At 40.4% G+C, this 25189-nt stretch overlaps 1 protein-coding gene across 2 annotated transcripts in view; it reads left to right on the forward strand.

The window, feature by feature from the left end:
* Positions 1-25189, forward strand: part of DERA (deoxyribose-phosphate aldolase) — a 47889-nt gene that overhangs the window by 5681 nt on the left and 17019 nt on the right. For both annotated transcript variants that reach the window (XM_042050263.1, XM_042050264.1), the window contains exons 2-6: positions 2710-2807; positions 5345-5492; positions 6168-6263; positions 8243-8377; positions 14530-14658. In XM_042050263.1, the coding sequence (XP_041906197.1) occupies positions 2710-2807; positions 5345-5492; positions 6168-6263; positions 8243-8377; positions 14530-14658 (606 nt within the window). The remainder of the gene's footprint in view (positions 1-2709; positions 2808-5344; positions 5493-6167; positions 6264-8242; positions 8378-14529; positions 14659-25189) is intronic.

Consider the following 25189-nt stretch of genomic DNA (forward strand, 5'->3'; position numbering starts at 1 on the left):
CTTTTATTGCACCATTTTATTTCCTGTAATAAGCTACATCATGTCTCACATTAGGTTGTACAGAAAGGATGGAGTTCTGATTTTTTATTAAATTATTTCCTTGTTTTTTTAAATTCCCTGCCTGTGCCGTGCACTGTGGTTTGAGTTCCCACACTCAAAAAAATACTTGGAGATCCAAATTCTGTGGTCTTTCAGGGGATCTTGCATCCCATGCACAAAAATTAGGTATTAGACATTAGTGATTGCCATGTGTCAGCTACCTTTGTGACTAGTGTTGAGTTACTGAAAACAGAGGGTAAAACATGGTTGTGAAAAGGCTTAAATCAATGGATTTTGTCATATTTGCAAAGAACATGCAGTCAGCTATTGCTGATCAGTTGATGTTTGGTGACTTTCACAGAGGACTTCAGGCAGTGCAAAAGTAGTAGCTCATTTCCACTTCCTCTCTCTTTTCACACTTTTTGTCCCATTATGAATTTTCTTTTTCCTTTTTTTTTCCGTTTCTCCAGATGACTTTATAGTTGACTATTTCCTTTAAGCTGATCTAGTGTGCAGGGCTCTACATCCTAAAAAGATTGCATAGACCTGAGTCAGGATGCTCAAGAGTCAGCTGGGATAGATAAAACGGATGTATCAGATTGAATCCTCTACAAACAATGGCTAATAAAGAATTAACCTACTCATGGGTGAAATTTATGACCTTTCATTTAAATTTTCATCCAACTTGAATTTTCCCTCTCTAACAAGCTGGATGCTGTCTTCATATTCTCCCAAAGACTTGTTTTTATAAATCAATTGTTAGTTGGTTTTCTTGGTTGTCTTCAAAAATGTAGAAGGAATGGGTTAGAGCAGACCAACTGAAAGGATCCTTATTAGAGAGGGAGAAGCTGGGTTCCTCATCTAAACTGCTTCCTTTGGTTTTATCACATTTTCCAGAGGGGCTGAAAGGTCACCGTGCACCCAGTAGGGTTCAAAAGTTATTATAATAAATGGGATTATGGTTAAATGGTGCTACCTCAGCACTTGGCACGGAGTAGAAGAATCATAATGCAGGGTTTGTGTGTCCTTCCTCTATTTATTTATTTATGTGTGTTTTCCTCCTCTGTGGACTTTGTTAAATATATCCTATGTGCCTGCTGATAGGCAAAAAAGGAGGAAAGTCCTAGCCACAGTTTTTGTAGCAATAGCTTTTCTCACCTGCTCTCTACAAGTCAGCTGAGCTTCCTGCTTTGGGGGCAGAATGGATAAACCTGTGGCTTTGAAAGTGGAAAGAAGTAACGAGGGTTTGTTGTTTGACTGGTCTGCAACTTTCCGGGCTCCCCCTTCTTGTTGCCATACAGTGAGTCTGATGCTAAACTCTTAAAGAAATCCATACATTCCTTAGGATCCCTTTGAAATTCCTTCACTGGTTTGTTTTTCCTGCTTTTAGCCAACACTTGGACCTTGTGGGTACTGCTCACTAATAGCTTGTATGTGGTGGTAGGACAGTGGTAGCACAGTAGCTTACTATGCTCAGAACAAGGTTTTGTTCAGCTGTTTCATGTTGTCCTGCATTTCCACCGAGTCATCTTTACCCTAAATTGGTTTCTCTGCAGCTTTTTGTAAGTCTAGGAAAACAAGCTTTTATTTGCACATGCTTTGGCTAGTGTATTAGTTCTCTACATTTTTTTTTTTTTTGGCTATTAAAGCTATCCAGTAGGAAGAAAAAAAAATTAAGTATAAGATTTCTGTGCAAAATTAGTGATTTTGTCTACCAGCTTTTTTTTTTTTAAGTTTTAGGCGGTTTTTTTTTTAAATCAATATACTTGAGGGAAATGCAATTTAACAGCATAGTAAAGAAGATTCATAGAGTGACATGCTCTTAATAAATTCAGTCACCCAGAATTATTATCTCCTAGTATCTGTCTATGCCCATGTCCATATTCTGACCTTAACTGATGATGATATTTGATGATTGATGGTGGTGATTTGCTGATGATTGGTGGTTAATGATTGTTGATGTTATTTTCAGACTGTTTTCATGGAATGCTTGTATGATTGGTATTTAGAAGAATTATTTATGTTTTGGGATGTGAGAGATTTTAAAGACATTCCGATTTCTTTTTCCTGTGTACTCTCATGAGCAGTTTGTGTATGTTAATATTAAAAATTACACTCTGGATTTTTCATACCAAGCAGAAATGTAAGGATTCAGGAGCCTGAAGCCTCAGTTCTCCTTTACCAGTCAGTTAGCCTTTGTTAAGCAGTGGCCAGTATTTGGTTCTTCTGGCTCTAGGCAGTTTCATTATTGTAGTACATGTTGAGCATCTTCTACTCTTTGGGAATTCTGGAATCTACAAGTAAGTGATCAAGCAATGGCAGAAGGCTGTTTGGGGGGTTTTTCGGTTTTTTTCATGCTACCTGTATAATAAACTTCTCAGTCCAGGGCTGGCAACACGGTGTCTCTCTCTCTCATCAGCACTTAGTTAATTCACTTGTAATGGCACACAAAACATGCTGTGTGAAGTACCTGGTTCACAGATCATCCCCTAACAGAAGTTAAGGCTATTTTGGGCTGGTGATTAGTACCCAAGACCTTAGAAGGACGTGAAAGCACAACGTGCTCTTCAGAGGTTCCAAACTTTCTACAACGTTCTTCTGAAGTACCACACCGTATATTAAAACACAGAAATACTTGAGACAGACTTTTTTCTTTGTTTCTCTCCCCAGAACTTGGCTGGATCTCAAAAGTGCATGTGAATCGACCTGCAGTGGTGAGGCATGCAGAACAAATTAAAAAATGGAAAACTGTGAAAGGTAATTGGCAAGTAAGTGCTCTTCTTATGCATTCTGGTCCTGCATTTTTAAAGCAGTCACTCTCCCTCTGCAGGCTGTAATATTGAATTTTTTTCAAGATACATGTAAACTTAAAAGATGTGCTTGTCCATGTCTTATTTTAGTAATTTGTATTTGATGATGATGGGATGGAATAAAGTGACGCATTTATCCAAACAAGTTAAAAACCTTATAACTCATGACTGGCAAAACCGCAAATGGATTTAAGTCATCTTTATTCATGAGTGGATTAAATTGTATATTACTATCCCTCCACATTTATTCTGTTTCCCAGACAGACTTCTCTGCATGCTGCCTTCTTATTTTTTAATTTTAAAGCTGTAAGATATGATCATGGTCCCTGTCAAGTTTGACCTACCTGGATGATTTTTCTTTGCTTAAACATTCTCAACGTGTGCAATTTCATTGCTTAACTAGTTTTTACCTAAAATTCAAAAATCCTGACTGGCTATGGCATTTGGTGGGGAGAAGGATCCCACTAATGTTAGGAGGACTGACTTTTCAGCTGCTGAGATAAGGTAAATGGTTGGTTATTGTCCATCTCACTATAAAAAGACAAACTGTTTCTTCCTTCACCAAGCAGCTGTTCTGCAAGCAGTGCTTGGGATGCCTCCCCTCTGCACACTGAACAAATTGTCTGTGTGCAGCAGTAGCTGAAAACCTGGAAGCAGGAGGAAGGAGATGATGAAGGATCAATCTTAAGAGTAACAGAGTGTAACAGAACAAAGCAAGAATCGTTTAATTACACGTAATCCTTAAAAACGTTGTTCAAAATAGTTGACATCTGGAGTGGCTGAAGCTGTGTTCATAATGAGCACCGATCTTGGGATTACAGTTTGAGGATAATTTGATGTAGGTGGAAGATCCTACTGGAAGGTGATAGAAAAAAGTTTCCTGCCTGTTTTTCCTTCCTGAGAATTTGTGCTTTGTGTGTTATGATTAAATTTAAAAAGTGGAGATAAACAGAGGAAATTTAGACACCAGCTCAGCGTTTTTTTAGAGTTCCTTACGCATAAAAAGTTACTTGATACCAAGTTTATCAGTCCAGTGGCTCTGAGCTGGGAAATAGCATCAGTGAGAAGGTCCAGATGGTGTTCCATAACCTTGGCTATCCTCAGATACTGCAGGTGCAGTAGTGTAAAAAGTAACTCTTCTGTTTTGACTGAGGTTACCATATAAATAACAGAGACAGAGAGAGCCACCGGCTTTGATTACAGAGAATCATTGGAAAGAGAGGGATTTGGTGTCACTCCCACAACGCAGCTGGAGGACAGATGTTTATTCCTAACACTTCTCCCCTCTTCTGTGTAGAAACACCAGTACTCGAGTGAGGTTTTACTTTGAAAAGTGTCAGAAGCATCTCTCCTGTGTTTGAGCACTGTCACTGCAGGGCAGTCATGTGCTGTTTACTTAACAGAGATGATGTTGAACCTGTACGTGTTTGAATGTAAGGAGTATCACAGATTCAAGTTCTGCAGCCTGTTTCCCAAAATACACATTAGAAAAACCTTCTCTAAAAACCTGACGTTTATACCAGTTCTTGAAACCCCCTGACTACATCTGTCTTGATGACTTTATGATTCATGTCATAAGACAGGAGACAAAAACTCCCTCGAACAGAGGATAAAAAAAATCCAAATAAAAGTAACAAAATCCATTTCAAGGGAAAAACCTTTTCAAAGTATTATAGGATGAAAGGAGAAACCAGAAACAATCAGTCAGGCTTAGACTAACAGAGGCCAGTGATAGTTCATTACCCCATTCAGTCGCCCCCAAACAGGTTTCCATGTAACATTTACTGCAGGTTCCAGAAGGAGACTCCCATCAGCGAAGTGTGAAAGCTGTGTAAGCTGGCTGGCTGTGGAAGATGTGCAGAGTTAATACCTCCATGTGGAAACAAGCTCTGCTGCCTGTGCTGACAAACCCTGTCAGAGAGGGGCTTTATGGACTCAGCTGGACTTTGCCATTGCAAACTCTCGCCCTGTACAAGTGCCCTGTAAGAGAAGTCAGCTTTGAGTGAAGCCATCACTGTAAATGAGCATTTTCTGGAAGACCTTCAACAGATATTTCAAAATAATGTCTTAGGCTCAATTTTTGTTCAGCAAAAAAAGCTCATAAAATTTTTAGTTACACTTCTGCTCCATTCTTTGATTAATAAGTCTTTTAAAATTCTGTAGCATTTCCATCTCAAGAGCGCTTTAACCTTGTCGCTTACCTCTTGCCTTTGGGGGTTTTTTTTTGCACCAGAATTACAGATGTTTTTTGTTCCTGGTTCACACAAAAGAAAGTGGATCCTTTCTGTATCATTAGATACTGCTGAAGACATGAACAAATATCTGCGAACCCTGTCTATCCTAAGCCATTGTTTGCTTATCCTCTGTGTTACATCCTGTCCATGTCCTCATTGTCAGAGTGAGAGCCAGGCTTCTGATTCCTGCATCTTCTATGGCAGTTTGGCTTTGGATGTGCAAACAGAACTGCTCCATTCCTTGCTTTGTTCCCTTTGCAGGCGGCTTGGCTGCTGAAAGCTGTCACCTGCATAGACCTCACCACTCTCTCAGGCGATGATACTCCTTCAAATGTTCAAAGGCTGTGCTTTAAAGCAAAGCGCCCTATCAGAGAGGATCTCCTCAAAGCCTTGGACATGCACGATAAAGGTATGGTAGGTTTTGGCGTGTGTATTTTGTAGAGAAAATGTCTGCATTTCCTCACTATTTTCTCGCTTTTTGGAGAGGGCATTGGTCCACTGATTGAAGTCATGTGGACCGAAGGGGAATCAGGCCTCTGATTGAAGCCATATACGTGAAGTATCAAAGATCAGCCTTTTTTTAAAACTTGGATTTATGAACTCTTCAGACAGTTGAAGTATAAAATACGAGGTCAATTATCTGAGAGTTTGAGAGAAGAGTGTTTTAGCTAGAAATGCAGTAGGGCTCCATTAACATAAAGACTGCTCAGTTGCTGCTGGGCTCAGTCTGGCTCCACAAGTAAGAACAGAGCTTGGCAGTGCAGTTTCTCTTGCAGCAATTCGCTGATCAAGCATGTCTTAGCTGTGTGTGTTGGCACTAAACTGTGAGTCTGTCGATAAAAATCTTGGAGTTTTAACTCCTGCTAATGCAGGCTTGCTCCCAGGGTCAGGTGAAGGAACATGAGGGAGGAAACAGTATGAGAATTACCTGAACCATTTGAGCAGTATAACAGACATCCCTGGTGTGGTGCTTAAGGTCCTTGTGAGAACACAGGCGTGGGAGGTGAGGACAGTGCTCATGGTATGGATTGCACTGGAGAAGGTTGAAGTCTCTGTTTGAAAAAGGGAACTGTGTCTTTTGCAGGTATCACTGTTGCAGCAGTTTGTGTGTATCCTGCAAGAGTCTCCGATGCTGTGAACACCCTAAAGGCTGCTGGCTGTAACATACCAGTAGCTTCAGGTAAGCTTTATTTGAAAACATCCTGTTAAATAATTTGATGTTATAAAATACGTAGAAAAGTCCAGAAGTCTGGAGTTGCTTTTGTGTTGGGGAATAAGGTGAAAAGGGAGTAAGGTGCAAAGGTAACACGTGGAAGGAAGGGAATGGAAGGAGGATTTTCTTCTGGTACAATCTTTAGTTGTCTTTCAACTTCAAGCTTCTCAGGAATGCCACGTCTGTTTTGCTGGAAGCTCTTCAAAGAGCTTAAAAATATATCCGTGTTTTTCTCCCCTGGACAGAAGAAATTGAGATAGAGTGCTGGACATGTATCAGTATACACTAAGCACATGATGATGATGGTAGGAGTTCTAACAAAGGTTTATTTTCCCTATCATGTTTGGCTTTTAAGTGTAATCCTGTGTCAAGGTTTAGCCCAGGCCAGCAACTATGTACCACATGGCCACTGGCTCATACGCCCACTTCCAGGATGGGGGGCAAAAGAGAATTGGAAGAGTAAAAGTGAGAAAATTTCTGATAAGAGCTGCTTTTTTGTGCACTCCCAGCCCATTTGCCAAGAAAAGGCCTTGACTCTGTGCTGGCACTACTCTGCAGTTACCAAAACATCCCTGTGGAACCAACACTGTTTCCTGCACAAATCCAAAACACAGCCCCACACCAGCTCCTGTGAGGACAACTCTGTCCCAGCCAAAACCAGCACATCCCACAGGCTGACTTCAGGGAAGCTGTGTGCAGAGCCAGGGGTTGTTGCCTGCAGAGCATCCCACAGGTTCAGGACTTCCACTTCCAAATCCAGCGGTGCCAGCTCTTCTCCCGTCACCACACACGACAGACAAGTCCTGAATCTACAGTAAGCAAGAAGTAGAATCAAAGAATTACTCAGCTGGGAAGGGAGCCCTGGATGTCATCTGGTCCAACCTCCTGCTCAAAGCAGGGGCAGACTTTGAAGTTAGATCAGGTGTTTAATGCTAATGTGAGTTTTTTTGTTAGTTTCGTTGTGTAGGGTAAAAATACATACTAAATGCATTTCTATGTCAGAGAGAAAGACAATCTCTGACAAAGCCATTATTTTTCCCATTTCCAAAGTTACCTCTGGGTTTTGTACTCAAACATAATAAACATAATCTTAAACAGAACTCATTGAAAGCAATTTTTGCTATACTGTGATTTAACCGTTAAACAATATTATTATGATTTAACTCGAGATGCTACTTAAAAGAATTGGAGAGAAGTTTAAAATGTATGTATTGCTTCATGTCTGAATTCACTCCTTGTTTGCTCAATTCTTCTGGAAGCAATAGATACTGTGCTTTTATGGAGGCTGTTCTGGAAAATACTAAGGCACGTGAAAGATCTTTTCGCAAGGTGCACTTACCTTGCTGGATGTTGGATTTTGAGGGTAGAGCTAATGCTTCTTGTGGATGAAGAGGGGGTAGGATGAGGTGCCTTTAGATTGTTTGAATCATGGCAGGGATTAAAAAAAAGAGTAACATTCAAACTTTTTGGTGTATTAGAGGTATTTTTAATTTTATGGTCTATTACCGCAGGCTTGGGCCCTAGGGTATATCACTGTGTCCTGCAGCCATAGGGAGGAGGAGGAGAGAAGATCCAGCAGGCAGGAATTGTGCAGCAAGATTGATTTATTTAATTATTTTACAAACTCTTTTATAGACTTTTTTCTTCATAGTCAAATTGGACAAAGGACCAGCCACCCCTTGGGGTGATTGGCTAAAATCCTAAAACATCCATTGTCAAAGCATTTTTCTACTGTACCATAAACAAGACTTTTCAAGGCTGCTGGTGTTTGGTTGTTTACATAACTCTGCTACCTCTTCTGTGAGAGCGAAAAGTCTCTCATGGACTTAGAAAATAGCAAGAAAATCCTTGCTAGCAGCATTTTTGTATCTACAATAGTCAATTTATAAAACTTCAACACATTCGTAAAACATTTCTTCCTTCTACCTGTACCCATTTCATTCTAGTGGCTGCTGGGTTTCCATCTGGACAAACTCCTCTAGAGACCAAACTGACTGAAATAAAGCTGGCAGTGGAATATGGTGCCCGAGAGATTGACATTGTCATTAGCAGGAGTCTGGTGCTGACTGGCCAGTGGGAAGGTAAGTAGAAAGTTCCTTTGGCAAGGACCCTAAACCTTTCTATGTGCATGTGCAGGGTCTGTCTTTGTCTCTTCCCCAAATCTCTCCATCAGTCCTTGAAGAATTTGGTTCCTCCCCTGAGAGTAACTGATAATCTGGGGCTCTGAGCTAAATAAAAACTGTTTAATTAATTTATGACAAAGGGTTGTGTTTTCTGAGAGGAATGCTGTTGGAAGTTGTCTCAGGCTGGGCAGGCAGAATGACTTTGTGGTTTGAAAATTAAGGTCTATTCCCTTCGTGCCTTTAGAGGATTTTGTGTACAGCATTAAAAAAACCCCCAGCAAGTAAAAGCCTAATTATTTGAACAGTTTTGTTAGAAAGCCCAAGGGGCTGCTAATGTAGATGATACCTTGTTAAATATACATGTTTCAATTCTTGATGAAAATAGGTGTTTTAGCTGTTTTCTTTTTCCTGAAAATTGAGGGTACAAATTGACTATTCGTATCATTATTGATGTTCTGGTGTCTGTAGACTACTACTAATTAGTAAGAACAATAATGCTGAAGATGGTTTTTGCTCTAATTGCCTCCTTAATGTACTGTGAATGGTTTGCCTTAAGTGCTGACAGTGCTCCTATAACTAATCTCCATGTGAAGGTAGAGACATCATTGTCTTGGAATGAATTTTCCATTTAGCTGTGTAATGCAGTGCCATAATATCCTATTTGCTTGGAAGACTTTTTAATGGACCCCTGGTACCTGGCTTTATTTGAGGAAATAAGAGTCATCATGGTAATAGATCATGTTTTCTGATTTTGGTCTTCTTTCAATTAACAGTTAGAATTGAACCAGAAAACCCACATATTTCTGCATCTGTGTCTTCAGGACTGGTTTCCTTGCTGTAATATCTTGACCTCTTTTGTAGCATTTGCAATCTCCATACTTTTGGTCTTAGTTATATTGCTTGAACGATTATCTGAAGGAGAACTCAGAGGAGAAATACAGGGCTTGGATCCAGAGAGAGAGTTAGTATGGTGACTGAAATGAACTGGACATACATTGTTAGCTTTCTCTGCATGGGAGATGAATGACTTTTTGTGGTCACAAATTACAAGGGAGGAGTACACAGACATAGCAGTGATGGATGTGATATAAAGGTGTCAGTTTACTAAATAAGTAAATTAGGGATGGCTTTTAATTTGGTGTGCATATTCTTTTATCCAGAGCTGGTGTCATGACAAGGTTGAAAGCCGTCCTTATTTTGGCATGGCTTAGATTTTTTTTTTTTTCACTGATGGCAGAATTCAAATTATTTCCAAATGATTTCTCTATGTTTATTCATTAATGTGAATCTGTTTGTGACACATGTTGACATGATCTTCAAAAAAAGCTCCTTCAGGAACAGAATTTACTTGCCACAGAGATCGTGATGCCACAGGGTGAAAAATTGCAATATTTAACTTTTCTATTAAAAACAAAAAACTATTTCATTAGGTGATCTGAAGACTTTGGTGAAAATCTAGTGTTCTGTCTTCCTGTTTAGCTATAGATATGTTACCTGTGTGATTAGGGATAATACAGAATAATCTATAAAGTACTTTTAAGGAATCTAGAAGAAGGGATGGAGAAGTTTTTTTTAGGCTAAATCCCTATATTACATAAAATTAAGAAGTCTAGTGCAGTACCTGTGCCTGTGTTCAAGGTGCTTCATCAGCTAAAGCTGCCTTGCAGTTCTGTTATAACTTATGCTAACAGTAGTAGTAATAATAATAGTAGTAATAATAATATACTCTTATGCTGACAGTCTTCACAACTTAAGAAGTTACTGAAAAAAAACCCCTCTATGTGGTAGAGTGCTTTATCTTACTGTTCATTTTTAGCTTCTCTTGCAGCTTGTGCAATAATTGGGGTCACCACAATAGAATAGTGTTGCTTTGTGATTTGCTTCAAAGGCTTGTTTGGTTATTAAATATTTTAGTGTATGTGCAATTATGTCAAGTTATTTTAAAGCAGTTCTTGAATATTGCTGGAGCTCTCTATGACACTCAGAATGTATTTTCCAAATCTTTGTGAAGTAATTGTTAAGACCTTTTAAATAATGCTGAATATGAAAGCAGCTTTATTGGACAGCTAAATTACATCAGAAAATAACATTAAATGAGATGTAAGTTTATGAATTTACATACCTTTTATAACCTTTTAGCTTTTAAAGCAATACTACTTCAAAGTCATTTAACTCAGCTATTGTCTTGTATTACTTGACAAAGTATGGGTTAAGCTTAAAATTATCAATTTGGATACTTCCTTTAGACACAGAATGTGGAGTCTTTATGTGAGGAGTGATCAAGTTAAGCAACAAATTGTTGAAAGAAACTGGATCTGTTTATGATTCTTTTTTCCCCCCCTGTTGTCAGTATTTGCTGTACCTCCTGAAGTTGTGTGGGGTACAGTAATGTTGGTGCTAATTTCACAGCTTTTAGCAAACACCTGGGCATGCTACACTGTCAGTGGCTTCAGGAGCATTCTTATTCCATCATTTGCTCCATGGCAATTGAATTTTCCTTGTAAGAAAAGGGAAAACATTATATTTTAAGAAATTTGAGCATGGCTGCATCCATGATACACATTAGGTATAACCTCACTATGAAAACTGCTTTTCACTTCTGCTGATCTTTCAGATGTGAGTTTAGAGGCTTTGATCAGGGATTGGGACCCTATTTTGTGCTACATACTTCATAAACAGCGTGGGCAAAACACACCCCCCGCTCCAGAGGCTTGGAGAAGACTCCACGTGTTGTTCAGGGACGCTGTAGTTGGATTTACCATTCCTGGATGTGCAGACTGCCTTGGGATCTCAAAGCCTGGCTGCACAATTTCTGTCTCGTGTTGTCAGCAGCACCTCAGGCTCCTGAAGCCAGGCTCTGTTTCCAGCTCCGTGCGAGTCACTGGAGCCTGGAGTTGCACATATGTGGCTGAGAGCAGAACTGGGGGAGCAGTGTTGTGCTGATAGCCTTGTGCTTGTCATTTTGTTAACAAACCTGCCATTAACATGCCAGACAGAAGGGGCTCCAGCTCATTCTCCAGTTTCCCATCACAATTACCTTGATCTTTCGGGCTAACAGAAACCCAAACATCTTCTCATCTCAACTCCTACCCCTAACATCAGTCACTGTGACTGACTAGATAAAAACACCAAAAAATTGAGGTTTTTTTAAAAAAAGTGATTTTATCACCACATTTATGAAGAAGAGCTATTTCATAAAAAACTAAGCAGTGTGGTTTTTTCCTCCTTTAATATTTTCATTTCCTTTGTAGGAGATACAGATTATCCACTTTATTTTGTGATTTTTAGGACTAATGTATTACACCAAAGTAACAGACCATCTAGACAATCTAGTCCAGATTATGGCCAGCAGAAATTTTCAGGGATGTTTGCTTGGGAAATGGATATGAGAAGGAGCCTTTTCTTTGATGTATTTAATAGCTGCTAAAATTCAATATAATGTACTAAATATTTACAGTGTTAGGAAAGCTACAAAAAAAACTTCCAACTCTTGTGTTTTATAACAGTGAAATTAAAACCACAGCTATCAAAGCATTTTTTTTCCCCTAAAAAATCTGAATTCTTCTGACTTCTGTAAATGCATGCAGTAAAAGCAGATCTAAAGTTCATTAAAGCTGTCAGGTATCTCAAGTTGTGCAAAGTAGAGGAGTTCTTATGTCACATCCATTTTAACAGCTAAATCAGTAGAGCTATTGCACACTATATTAGTGAGCACCAAGTATACCAAGTATATTCTGTGTAGGTTGGCTTGCTTTGGGGTTTTTTTTGTGAGTTTAGTGGTTTGGGTTTTTTTTTCTTTTTGGTTTTTTTCCCCTGGCTTAAGATTTAGACTGCTTTTAGAAGGGATAATATTGGTGCTTTGTTCGAGATGCTGCAGAGTACTGGCCATTTGCTTTGAGAGCTTTTACTTTTTTTTTTCTTTGTTTTATGAGTCAAAAAGAAAATCTCTTGCAACCTCTTCATGGTGTTCTTAGCTCCCAGTTGAAAATACGCCTGCAGGGTTTCCTGTGATAGAGTTTTTTGACCAAAATCTTTGTGCCAGTGCTGCTAACCAGAGAAGCTGTGTCTGCTGTGGCAGTTGCTGGTGTTCTGCCCAGCTCACAGATAGTCCTGGATTTGTAGCATCCAGCTTTGATCCTATTGCTATTCAGCTTGAGGGAACTGAGTCATTAAGTGTTGGACTTTCTGGCAGCACAGACTGTCCCACAGGAAGCCCAGGACTCCTTGAAACACCGAGTACATTTTCAACTGAGATTAACTCCACCCATACTACAGACATTTGCCCAAGAGTTTCAGGATAATCCCATTATTTGTGCCTTGATTTAAATCTGACTGAGGACTGAAACTTCTCTTTTTATTTTTGAAAGGAGTAGGAGTTTTTACACTTGTTCTGTATCAAAGCAGTTCCAGCTTGCATGGGGAATGAGATTGCTTAATTTGCTGTCCCAGATGTAGTTGCATTTCTATCTGTACTTTTACTGTGGGGTTGAAAAGGCCCTATGAATGTCAGCTATAGTCTGCAATAATTGGTCTCTGAATAAAGAACAGCATTTCTTACCTACACACCTGCCCCATTAAAGTGTGCCCACTTCTCCTCCACCTCAGCTAACCTGATAGACACGGATGATTGAGGATCCTGAGTTGTTCCTGTCCGTGGGATGATGTGTGCTGGCAGGTAGTGAGCCTGTTCAAACCAGCTTGATGCTAATTGCATGTGAAAGTACCTTCCAACTACAGGCGGGGTGCTGAAGCTGCAGTGCCAGGGAACAACAGCTGTGAGGATGTAATTTCTTTTCATGGAATCCAACCTAAATGTACATTTTGTTGATTTTATTTTGACACATTTGGTGGTGTATCTCAAAGGTAGGGAAAACTTTCTCCTCTTGTTACTGAAACTAGAAAAACAAGAAAGCTGCTTTCTCTGGGTTTTCAAAAGCTTCAGGAAAGAGTCACTCCACAAAAAGAGATTCCGTTTGGATCTAACATGAGCAGGGTTATTAAATGCACAAAAAGATAGCACAGGTCCTTTGTGTTTCCTTTTTGAGCCTTGACTTGATGTAGGTTTCTGGAGCATCATCAATTGATCAATAAAACATGTTAGACTGCATGCTAGTACTGATTAATTCACACCTTTGGTACACAGCAAGAAACAAGGTGAAGCCTGGTGCCTATAAAGGGACTTGCTAAGTGCATTAGCCAGTTGTCTGCTAATGTGTGCAGCATGTCTCAGAAGGCCACACCAGCAATTCCAGCCCTGGACACCCTGGTGTGCTGATGGCATCAGTCAGACACAGGCCCTACCACAGCTGGCAAACCCTGCTCGATGCTTCCAGGTCTCACTTAAGGGCAGAGAGGAAAAGAAGTCTCATATTGCTGAAAGAAACGAGTCTTTATAGTCTGGACTGTTTAGCAGGACCTATTTAAAGCTGTATTCTAGCCCTCTTCTCTGTCAAAGAACTTTTTGATTATGTGTTTGTGAAAAGGACCCTCTTGCAGAGCATCCTGTTTGTTTCTTCTGCAACTTTGTTTTTTGAATTCAGAATCCAGAAATGGTGACTGTGCACTGTAAGAGCTGCTTTTCTCCTCACACTGGAGCAGTCTTAAACATCCCCAAGCAGCCAACTTCTGACAGCAGTGCTTCATTAATTTCTAGCTCTTTTAGCCTCCCTGTGTTTAAACTTTTGTGGGAGCGCTGCTGAATTTTACCGGGAAGGATGGGAGGTTTTTGCTGACCAGGTGCACAGGAAAACATAACTATCTATGAGTACTGATTCAATGTACTACCATATTTACTGCTGGAAAAGCTGGTTTAAGACCAATCTTTACTATCATAGCATTTTTTACTCCTGATGTATTCATGGGTATTTGCTTCACTGCTCACATTTGTAGTTTTGAGAGAACAGACATTAATAGCTATTAGGTAAAGTCTGAAACTGCACGGCATTGCTAATTACCTCCAGTCATGTAATTTATTGAACTTACAAAACTTAAGTTCTTGAGTGCTATGACTAATTATAAGATTGGAAATTAATCCAGAAGTGGAAATTACAGCCATACTTGAAAATATCTCTCAGGCAACTTTGATCATTTCCACATGCTTTTATCCCCAGGTCTCTACGAGGAGATCCGTCTGTGCCGTGCGGCCTGTGGAGAAGCTCACATGAAAACCATCTTGGCTACGGGTGAACTGGGGTCCCTTGCTAATGTCTACAAAGCCAGTATGATAGCTATGATGGCAGGTAAATGCACCTGGTTTTCCTTTTAAGCTAAGAATGCCTTTGCTCTATTATTTATGAGGCTTAAAAGTTCCTAGTCGTGGAAGTTTGGTTTTGTCGATAGTAGAAAAAACTTGCGTAGCAATTACTGAAGTTGCAGGTGGAGTAATGAAGTGTCAGTCGTTTTGCATAACCTACAAAAGCTGCATGAAATGTTAAGTGACAAACTGCTGAATGGCAAGGGTTGTAGGAACAAGTAAAATTTGTTGTCAAACATCTGATTTGATCAGAATATTTTACAGAGACGTTTGGGGCAGACGCACTTATGGAAGCAATTGTGGTGCCCTACAGAAATGTTGTAGGTAGATGGCTCACAAGCTTGTTTTAAATGCAAGGGACACTTCCCTGTGAAGATTCATGCCAACAGCTCTCATTTTTGGTTTGTGATCACTTCTTCTAACCACCTCAGAGAATGCAGCTCAGGGAACCAACCTTCCAGTGAACAGGACAGAGTTTCCGGGGGCTCTGTGTGCTTTGTAGGTGTGACTTTTTTGCACAGCTCAGCACCCGTTTGAGCCCAGATTTTCAGCAGTATATTCTCTCTCTGCAGCTTTGGGGCTGTGCTGGTACAATTTTTCCTAGTTTAACCAGGATTTTAGTTCCGTGTTTTAGTGCTATGTTGGAGATGCAAAACTTGGAATTGGCTTCCAGGCACTTGCTTTTCCCACTGTGCTTGAAAGAGGGTTCCTCAGGTTTATTTCTAGAAGTGTAAAGATATACTAAGAACCACTTGGGTTAGTCTGTTTTCTAAACTTCCCCTCACTTTTTGGGTTGATTTTTTTTTTCCCGACTTTTTTTTTCTTCGGACTTGAAATTCTTACGTTAAAGCAAGAAAAACGTCATCAAGTGTCTTTATATTTAAAGTATTTAAATAAATATTCAGCTTGCTGCTGACCTCACTGTCTCTGTACACAATTCTGTGCTTATCTGATTCAAGTGGAATGGAGAGCATTCCAGGCTTGTAACAAGCCCACCTACAATGTCAATTAGTATCATTAGACACAGAGAATCAGTATTATGCCACTAAATATTGCTTTTAATTAGAAGAGGTGTAAGAAATACACATTTCCTGTTATTTAAACATATGCACTAATCATTATGATCACTTTTTGTACCACTGAGTAGTGAAAAATTCAGCTTGTAAAAGCATTTTACCATTTTCAGAATTTTGCTGGTGTAGTTTTTTTGAAATACAGCAGATGGCTCTATTGTTAATGATTTTCCTTGCCTAGTTATTCATTTTACAAGATACTTATCCATCTGAATATATCCAGTAATTTCCTTATTTCAGTCTTTTGCTTTTTCTTTGTGGTTAGGCATAAAAATAAGAATTTATTTGTGCTCTACGTACATGCAGTGAGGGCCAGGTTTTCAGACTCCAACTCGTCAGAACTGCTGAGAGCCTCCAATTCCAGCTGAATTTTTGTTTTGTTTGTATATTTGTATCATTTGGTGGAGAAAGTCAATCCATAGTATAGTGGATTCAGTGCAACACTGGCTTTGGAAGTTTTTGCTGCCTCTGACCAGTTGCTCCTGTCCTTTACAGCAACATACAGCTCCTTCAGCTGTGCTGTTAGAAGTGCTTCCCATACTTCATTGTAAGCTGAGGTTTCAAAGAGTTACAGTTGAAAATTACTCCAAAAAAAGGGTTAACTAGTTTGCTGTGTGGTTTTTGATGGGTTGGCAGTGTTTTAGGTTTTTTTTTTTAATGGTCACAACCTCGATAATCTGGTTTCCAGCCTTGCTTTGCATGCAGTTTTATCAGTGCAACTGAGGATGTGGTGTGCAGTCCTTAAACTGCTCTCACTTCACTATCCATGATGTCAGCCATGTGGGGAGCACAGAATCCTGGGGTTACAGATGTTTGCATTGCCTTGCTGAGCATGCACACATTCACGAAGGTCCTGGAGCACAAAGCCACCAGAGGTGTTGCAGCCAGTATATTGTATATATAATTTGCCTCTGTTTGAGTTGGTGGCTCCTGACTGCTGTTGTCTCTGAAATAATTCTCCATGGCTACTTATTCTTCCTTCTCTAGTGAAGTCCATAAGGACGACAACATCAGACTGGGAGGAGGCACACAGTTACCTTAAATTCTTTTAACCATGCCTTTACCAACTGACTGACATGCCATAAATTCTTATGGAATGTTTAAGAAGCTATTTCTGAGTGAAAGAGGCTGACATCCCTCTAAGGACAGTGACTCACCTGGCAAGAATAACCTCTGCAGTGCTGAGGAGGACATACTGGCAGGGAGCATTGCACAGCAGTGGCTCTGTGCCGCTGCCAAAGGAGCAGTTTTTGGAAAGCTGACCAGGACAAATGCCTAGCACTGAATCAGGGGATTTTGGGTCATTGGTTTAGAGCATCCACTGCCATTTCTTGTGCTTCTTCCAAGTCCTCATGCAGGTTTGAGTGCATGAGCTTCTCAAGAAAACTGACTGCATTTTTGACTCTGCTTTGGGACAGAGAGTACAGTGATTAGTGGTGTTCAGTATCTGGTATATCCTTGTGTGAGTCACATCCATTTCTACAGGAGACACTCAAGTCTGTGCCTAAGTAGTCTCTTGGAATAAACAGTCCTAAGGAGCAGAGATGGGTGCCTGACTCCCCCATGCTAGTTGTAACTATTGTGGATTTCTTCATCATGGTGTCTTTAAAGAGTTCTTGTCCATAGGGTGAAAGGTGGCCATTTTTTAACTTCTGTTTCTTGACAAAGACATCAGAAACAGCCAAGGAAGGCAGACCAGGAAGGGAAAGATGAACTTGCCATGGGAAAAGAATACTTCAGTAAAGCTGTTGATGACTTAATTGCATATTTCGCTCAGATAGAAGATTTTTATTGTGGAAAACAGTATTACCTTATTACAAAGTCTTTACTGTGTAACAATTCATAATCATTAAGATATGCAGACTAGGAAAGAGGTGGAGGAAGTGATTAAGTAAAAGTACTTTAAAAGTGAAAACTTGATCTATGTCATTTTGACTGTGAAAACTGCTCCTTTTATGCCACACTTTGGGAAGCTAAGGGAGCACAGCAGTGACATGTGAAAGATACTTGTTGTCTTTATATATATCTAAACAAGGACCTGTGTAAAGAACAGGAAAAAGTGATGTATGTTCTTCTGCAGCTCTCCTAATGTATGGGTTTCGAAAAATTTTTTCGTAGGTCATTAAACAATTAGTGAAATAAATTGTATGTCGAGATACTGACAAATGTAAACATTGAATTTAAAGGGAATGAGTTAGTGCTAAAACAAACCAACTTCTAAAGTCTCTAGCACAAAAAATCCTGCAAGAAGTAGCAGAAGACTGTGGAAGCAATAAGGTCTCTGATGAGCAGGGGAAAATTAAAACACATTAAGTAAGTGAGAAGAAATGGTTTTAGATCCTTTGATGCTGTTGATCCCAAAGTGAACAGAAGTAACATAGCCAAACAGCGAGGAAAAGCTTTGTGTTGCAGCTCACAGGAGAGAAAGAGGGTTTGGAACATCGCAAAATAATGCTGGTCTACACAAAGCTTTTACCTCAGCTCTAAATAAAGTTTTTATACGGGTTAATGTAAGGGAAGGCAAACTCTAAGATGCCAATAGCTGTTGTTGTTCTGAGCACTTTCTTGCAAAGATTTGTTCTGAGCAAGGTTATGTGGTGTGGCTGTAAACATGCTAGCAGTCATCTGAGTGCAAGGGCTGACTTCCTCCTTCCTCCATGAACCAAAACTTCTCCCAAGCGACTGTTCCATGGAAAATGAGAGACCAAAGAAACCAAACTAGCAAAATTGACTGAAAAGCAAGGCATGCTTTGCTCACATGCAGCTAACGTAGGAAACAAGACTACTGAATAAATAATAATACTTGGCACTTAGTACTTTGTCTTTAAAGCACATACTGACCTTAGCAGAGTAAATCTTACAATTACCTTGTGAAATATGAGACAAAGATAGTAACAGACAAAAGTCAAACTGAGATCAGTTGTGAGTTTCTGGCTTTAAGTCTTGTGCTCAGCCCAAAAGTCAGGGCTTCCTCCTCAGCAGCATGTGAGTTGTATTGTGTGTTGGTTTAATTATGTGTCTGCAAGTTCAGCTGTAGTTTGATACTGTCAGTCAGTTATTAGAGCCCAGAGCATTTCCAAATGAAAGGCAAGCCAAGGGAGGAGGCTTGGTAACACAGAAAAAACAAAATTTCAATTTGTCTCTTGTTTTACTTGCCTGAAATACAACCAACTGTATTGAGTTGACAGTGTTTCTGTAAAGGGTACACTCTACCTGTAAAACATCCATCAGAAATCAGGGGCAATATGTGTCTGTCTTCTTCTGGAGGCAGCTCCTGTCTGTGGATGTGAGCTGTCTCTGAATGCTCTCCAGGGTGACAGACCATGTTAAGCTCTAGTCTGCAGGTCCAGTATGGGGCTGGGGGCAAGTCAGTGAGTCCTTACTCTTAGGAGTGTGTGGGGAGAGTACTTAGCACTGACTGGTGACTGAGGCTTTCTTGGTCACTGTCTTGAATGCAGAAGTGGTTGCAGTTGGCTGCTTAAGGGGCTTACCAGGACAGTGACTGTTGCTGTGGAATTATGTTGGGAGTTGATCACTTCCCTGTCTGCTGCAGCAGATGTCCTGCATTCTGCATAGTCTGTGGTTGTTCTGCATCTTCAAAGCTCTAGTTAACATCACTGAAAGTTTAGTGCAAAGAACAAGCTCAAAACACACTGCAGAAAACCGAGGTGCAGTGTGACAGTCTGTCTCAAAGGTTTGAATGGTATCATGGACTAAGAAAGTTTTTGAATTAGGAGTAAGATCAAAAGATGGAGTATCTTTAAATACAATCAGCCTAAAAGAAGTTGGTACAGAACCAAGTGACTTCATTTGTTCAGGTACAGAATGGGGAGAAATGAAAAAGCTGGCAGTATGAAAATGCAGATAACAGCATGTTCAGTAAGGCACTACAAGGATGCTCCCTTAAATGAGGTAATTGCCTACAAGCTTAGCAGTGATACTGCAGCTAATCACTGGAAATAATGTAGGCGTGATAGATAAGCTTGGAGTTGAAAAGTTCCAACAATGCAATCACAATATCCTCAGGTTTGAATTACTGATGAGAGGCCGTACAAAGACTAGTAGCAAAAAAAAAAAAAAAAAGAAAGTGGGGCTTGAGTAAAGCAGACCTTGAAGGAATGTGAAATGAGACTTAAAAATCTGTCTGGAACTCGGTAATATATGTGTAGGGAATCAGAAGTGAAGGAATGGAAACTGATTGAGACAGGCTAGGGCAGGCTCTCATGAAAAGTCTTTCCAGTTGAGTCAACAGAACCCTGCATGGGTAAGTAGAGGGCAGAAGTAATACTTAAGAGAAACAAAGATGTTGGGGGAAAAATAAAGATACAAAGAGTCTGTGAAGTGAGAAGAGAGTTAGAGTGCATACAGTGAAGCCTCATTTGTTTGCAGTTTGTTAAAAACCCAGACGTGCATGCAATGGTGCATTTTGTTATGCATTTATTTATGTGCTTACTGAGCTGTGCCTGCCTACACAGCCATATCTGAGGGGAGATCTTTATCGGGGACCATTCCTATTTGTCAGAGCAGGATGCCTGGCAACTCTGCTAATTTTCTGCAAGGTCTGTTCTATTAATGGTATTCTCCTGTAATCAGAAAATAAGAATATACACCCTCCAACGAAGTCAAAGAGGAAATACCAGTGTAAAACAGATGACTTGTCAGCTCTGTACCTGTTTGTTTGATTTTTGTGTTACCCACACCACCACTTGACTTTCTCTCTCAACCATTCCCACTTACAAATAGAAACTCTGCTATTTCCAAGCACTTCTCACCAGAAGAACACCAAATCAGGAAGCCAGAAGATGGGTTTGAGGTTGCAGAATGACTTCCAGCATGTCATCACTTTTGACAGCTCTCCTTGCCTCTCTAATTTTCTGTGTGTCAAATTAACATTTGCACGTTTTGTAGAGCCTCTGTGAGGCTTAGTAAATTAAGATATAAACAGAAATATGTTCCTCTCGATAGAAGGTAGATATTTTTTTGTGCTTGTGCATGAAGATGAAATACCCTTGGTCACGATTCAAATTGGGAAATGGAGCAAGAGAAGGTCTGGAAATTTTCTGGCGGGAGCTGCTGGCTGTGATTTCCTGTACAGCCAACCCTGGGAGTGGCAGTGGTGGTGGAAGCCGGCAGAGCTCCAGGCTGATGCTTTGTGTACTGCAGGGGACAGGAGCAGCAGGGAGGTCCCCTTCCTTCAGCCATTCTCGTGGCACTCTTCCCAAAATGTTCTTCCAAATGGGAGAGTTTAGCCATGTTTCCCGTACGCCTGTTCTGTCGTGCTTTGGTGTTCTCTCTGCACTGAGCAAAGTGGAGCTGTGGAGGGGCAGGAGTGTGACAGCTCCTTGGAAATCCCAGGCTTGTCCTTTGCTGTGAGGAGAAGGGTTTGAACGCTGATTTCTGCTCCTTGACCTTTAAGAAAGTGGCTATTCTTTATGCTTCAACCTCTGGAACTGGTTGTGGAATAGCAGGTTGCAGTGAGTGGGCAGGTACTGACAGAGTAGCACACTGCTGAGAGGGGTCAACCTTCTATTAGCAAATTATCCTCAGTGCCTGAATAGCACTTTATTTTTGCTGATATTCGAGATCTTTCCAAAACATGTTAATTATGGAATATCTAAATGGTATACTTTCAATTTATAACAAGTGATGCAGAGAGGTGAGAAAGCACCCCTGTTGGGTTAATTTTCCCCATGAATGAAACCTTGTTTCTATGTTAAATAACTTGTTAGAATTTGCGTTAAAACTTCTCAAGTTTCATATCACCTCAGACTCAGAAATTGTTGCACAGTGAATAGTTCTACTCAAACATGCCAGCAAAATAACAGGGCTTCCTGGCAAAAAACTTTGCATCTGGGAAGCTCTGGTATTGAAGGTAATGGCTTGAGAGAATGCAATTTTAAAACATGGAAATATTATGTAAAATCAATAGATGTACTGGGTACTATTTATTTCTCTGATATTTCGGGTTGGGTTTTTTTATTCTGTCAGCAGCAGGTGTTAAATTCTACTAAACCAGTGAAAAATAGAAATAAATATTTAATTTACTGTATCTATCAATTATATTATATTGGCTTATGAAATATTGAAGTATCTTTTAAGAGATTGCAAGTAGGAGCACTAGTTAGAAAATCCAGTCCCTTAACAGAAACTTAATATAGATGTGGAAATAAACTAAGCATGATTTTAAGGTTGCAGGTCCTGGATATTTTTTTGTTGCTTTTTAAGGTATCAAGGCTTAGTGGTTGTGCCTGTCTAATTTGAAGATACTTGCTCATGGCAGCAGCAATGTGGATTTAGACTTCTAAAGAGAAATGTGTTAAGTGGAAAAATACAACAGGAATATGTGATCTTGAACATCATTAGGTTATTTTAAAAGCTCTGGATACTCACTTGAATCTACCCATTTAATCACAAGGACACAGTGAAAACAAAGAGGCATAACAAGAGATGAGTACAAATATAAGAGAAATACCTGTTGAGCCATTAAAGTGGGGCAGAAACTAGTCACTATGAAACAAGAAGTTTCCTGTGAGGAGGGCATGGATTGTTTCCTTACCTGAATGTTAATAAAGCTGTATGTTAAAATACACTGATACCAATATAAAGACATTCATGAGCTTTTAACAAATCATGTCCTAATGGTGCTGATGCTGCATTTTGAAGTGTTACCTGATGAAGTGCAGAGAAACAGACTGAATACCCCAGCTGACTGCTGGGCTGCATGAACTCATTCCTCACTGAGCTACACGAGACTGGTCAAATGCAAATGCATTTGTCACAGAATCAGAATATACTGAGTTGGAAGGGACCCATCAGCATCACTGAGTGCAGCTCCTGGCCCTGCACAGGACACCCCAAGAGTCACACCATGTGTCTGAGAGCAATGTCCAAATGCTTCCTGAACTCTGTCAGGCTTGGTGCTGTGACCACCCCGGTGGGGAGCCTGTTCCAGTGCCCAGACACCCTCTGGGTGAAAAACCTTTTCCTCATATCCAGCCTAAACCTCCCCTGACTCAGCTTCATGCAGTTCCCTCAAGTCTTGTCACTGGTCGTGAGAGTGAAGAGATCAGTGCCTGCCCCTGCTCTGCCCCTCACAAGGAAGCTGTAACTGCACTGAGGTGTCCCCTCAGTCTCCTCCGGGCTGAGCAAACCAAGTGCCCTCAGCTGCTCCTCACACAGCTTCCCCTCAAGGCCCTTCACCATCCTCGTGGCCTCCTTTGGATGCTCTCTAATAGTTTAATGTCTTTTTTATACTGTGGCACCCCAAGCTGCCCCCAGGACTTGAGGTGAGGCCACCCCAGTGCAGAGCAGAGCAGGACAATCCCCTCCCTTGCCTGGCTGGTGATGCTGTGCCTGATGCCCCCCCCCAGGACATGGTTGGTCCTCCTGGCTGCTTGTGTTTGACATTGTTCCTTCCTTATAAATGTCAAGTTTTCACCAGAATTCCAAAGGCCTGCCTAACAGACTTTGTCAGTCTATTTGAGTCATGTTCTCAAAGGAAAAGATTGCTATCAGAACATGAACATAGGACATAGCAATACTCAGAAATATGCTCATTACAATGGTGTTTGGAAAGAGACTCTTCCAGCTTGCCTCTGTGGTTGCTTGCAGTGTTTTTGATGAGTTGTACAAGGAACTTGAATTTCCTTGGCAGGTACTTGGGTTACTTGGGGTCTGTCTCCCAGCCATTCTGTGTTCCTCTTGATTCTTGTGGCTCAAATTGTGTTGGGGGGATTTTGGAAAGAACGGAAGATATTCCCTTCTTTGACACTATACTTTGGAATTTCATCCTCTGGGAAATGTTCCTGATTTGATTTTGTTCTTTGGTTGTTTTTTTGTTTTTTTTTTATTCCTTTTCAGAAATTGTAGTTTTAGAATTCAGCATCTCTCGGGTAAGACAAATGAAGATTTCTGCCTGTGCTTACTTTACAGTTACTAGAGACAATAGCTTTACCAGAGGTTTCTGTAGTAGTCCTCATTCTGAGGGAATTTTTCAAAGACAAAATTGACAGCAAAGGCCATAGTCTTCATGGCAAATCAACAGGGATCTGACAGCTGATTGTCTTTTGTACCTTTGATGTTTCTTTCCTGCTAGCATTCAGGCTACAAAGTGATTTCCCTGCAGTGTACAACTGCAGCTGATTTCTAAAGTTGAGTTCTCCCTAAATCTGAGATGTAGAAAAGATTCCTCCTTGGTGATACCAGGACCTCTTCTTTAGTAGAACATCTTCTTTCCATCACCTTTGTAGTCATGTTGCAAATCCAATGTCCAATTTACCAGCCTATCCCAAACATCAGAGGAGTGAAGGAGTGAAGTCTTGCAGTTTGTCATGAAGATCTGTTAATTCACCTCTAACAGACCAAAAAGGAAACAAGGGATGATGTTCCATGTTCCATGCGTCACGTTGCACTTAAATTATGGAATACAAAATTGTGAGTCGTGTATCTTCAAAAGCCTCCTTCCCACTAGTCCTGGAAAGTGAACCTGTGGAGAACTCAAAGGAAGCACAAAGCCTTACTCATAAATGGAGCTTTGGAACAAAGCTGACCCCCAGGATGAGGAAGCAGCTTGGTGGGGTATGATGGAAAGGGATGCTGTGTTTCTCAGGTCTCCTAGTCCCCAGGAAGAGGAGGGCTGGCATGTCTCAGCTGGTTCTCTGCTACCATGATACCATAAATACTGTTGATAGCTAACTAGTTAGGTTTATGTTGTAATCAGGCACTGTGTTTGCAGCTGCTCTGGATCTCAGCAAATTCAGCTTCTCAGCAGCTTGCTTGGTTGCCAGTTGCAGCATGGTTGTGGCTTCAAGGCAGACTCCTCAGGAACTTCAGCTGGATGGACCCTGTGCTATTGTAACAATGCCATTTCCAGTGCCTGGGTTAGAATTACAGCTCAGCTTTAAATTAACTGCCTCCAGAGAGCACTGCAGAAATGCTTGGTTTTTCCCTTGAAGTAAAACAAAAATATCCTAGTAAAATAAACAGAGCTACTCCATGCCCTTGAACAACTTCTTGGTGAGTTCATTTGCAGGGACTTGTTTGTATTATGAAGTAAGCACTGAAGCTGGGAGAGGAACTCAGAAAGAAAGTAAAATATTTTTCTTCTAAAATGTTGATGAGATTAAGTAAAAAAAAAGTTATTCAGAGGTAAAGAGAAGCTTTTAGGTTTGAAGTATTCCTGTGCCTTTTTTTACTGTCATAAGAACACAGTTTTGGAGTGAAACACAGGAACACGCAGAGCACTTTGTCACCTATGTATAAAAGTGCTGCAGATGAGAACAAATAATTACTGATTAGTAACACCTCTGTATTTTGTTGCTCCTTCCTGTCTAATGAATGTCTTGCTCCTGAAAGACAGAAGCAGGAGAGATCTGAGGTTATTTGAGGGGGAATTTTTATGCAGCGGAAGGCAAAGGAAAGGTAAGAACGGAATCAGTTAAAGTC

This window comes from Corvus kubaryi, unplaced genomic scaffold (assembly GCF_017639235.1).
Source record: "Corvus kubaryi isolate FWS band 111438036 unplaced genomic scaffold, C.kubaryi_AGA036_p1.0 72, whole genome shotgun sequence".
Classification (NCBI taxonomy): Eukaryota; Metazoa; Chordata; class Aves; order Passeriformes; family Corvidae; genus Corvus; species Corvus kubaryi.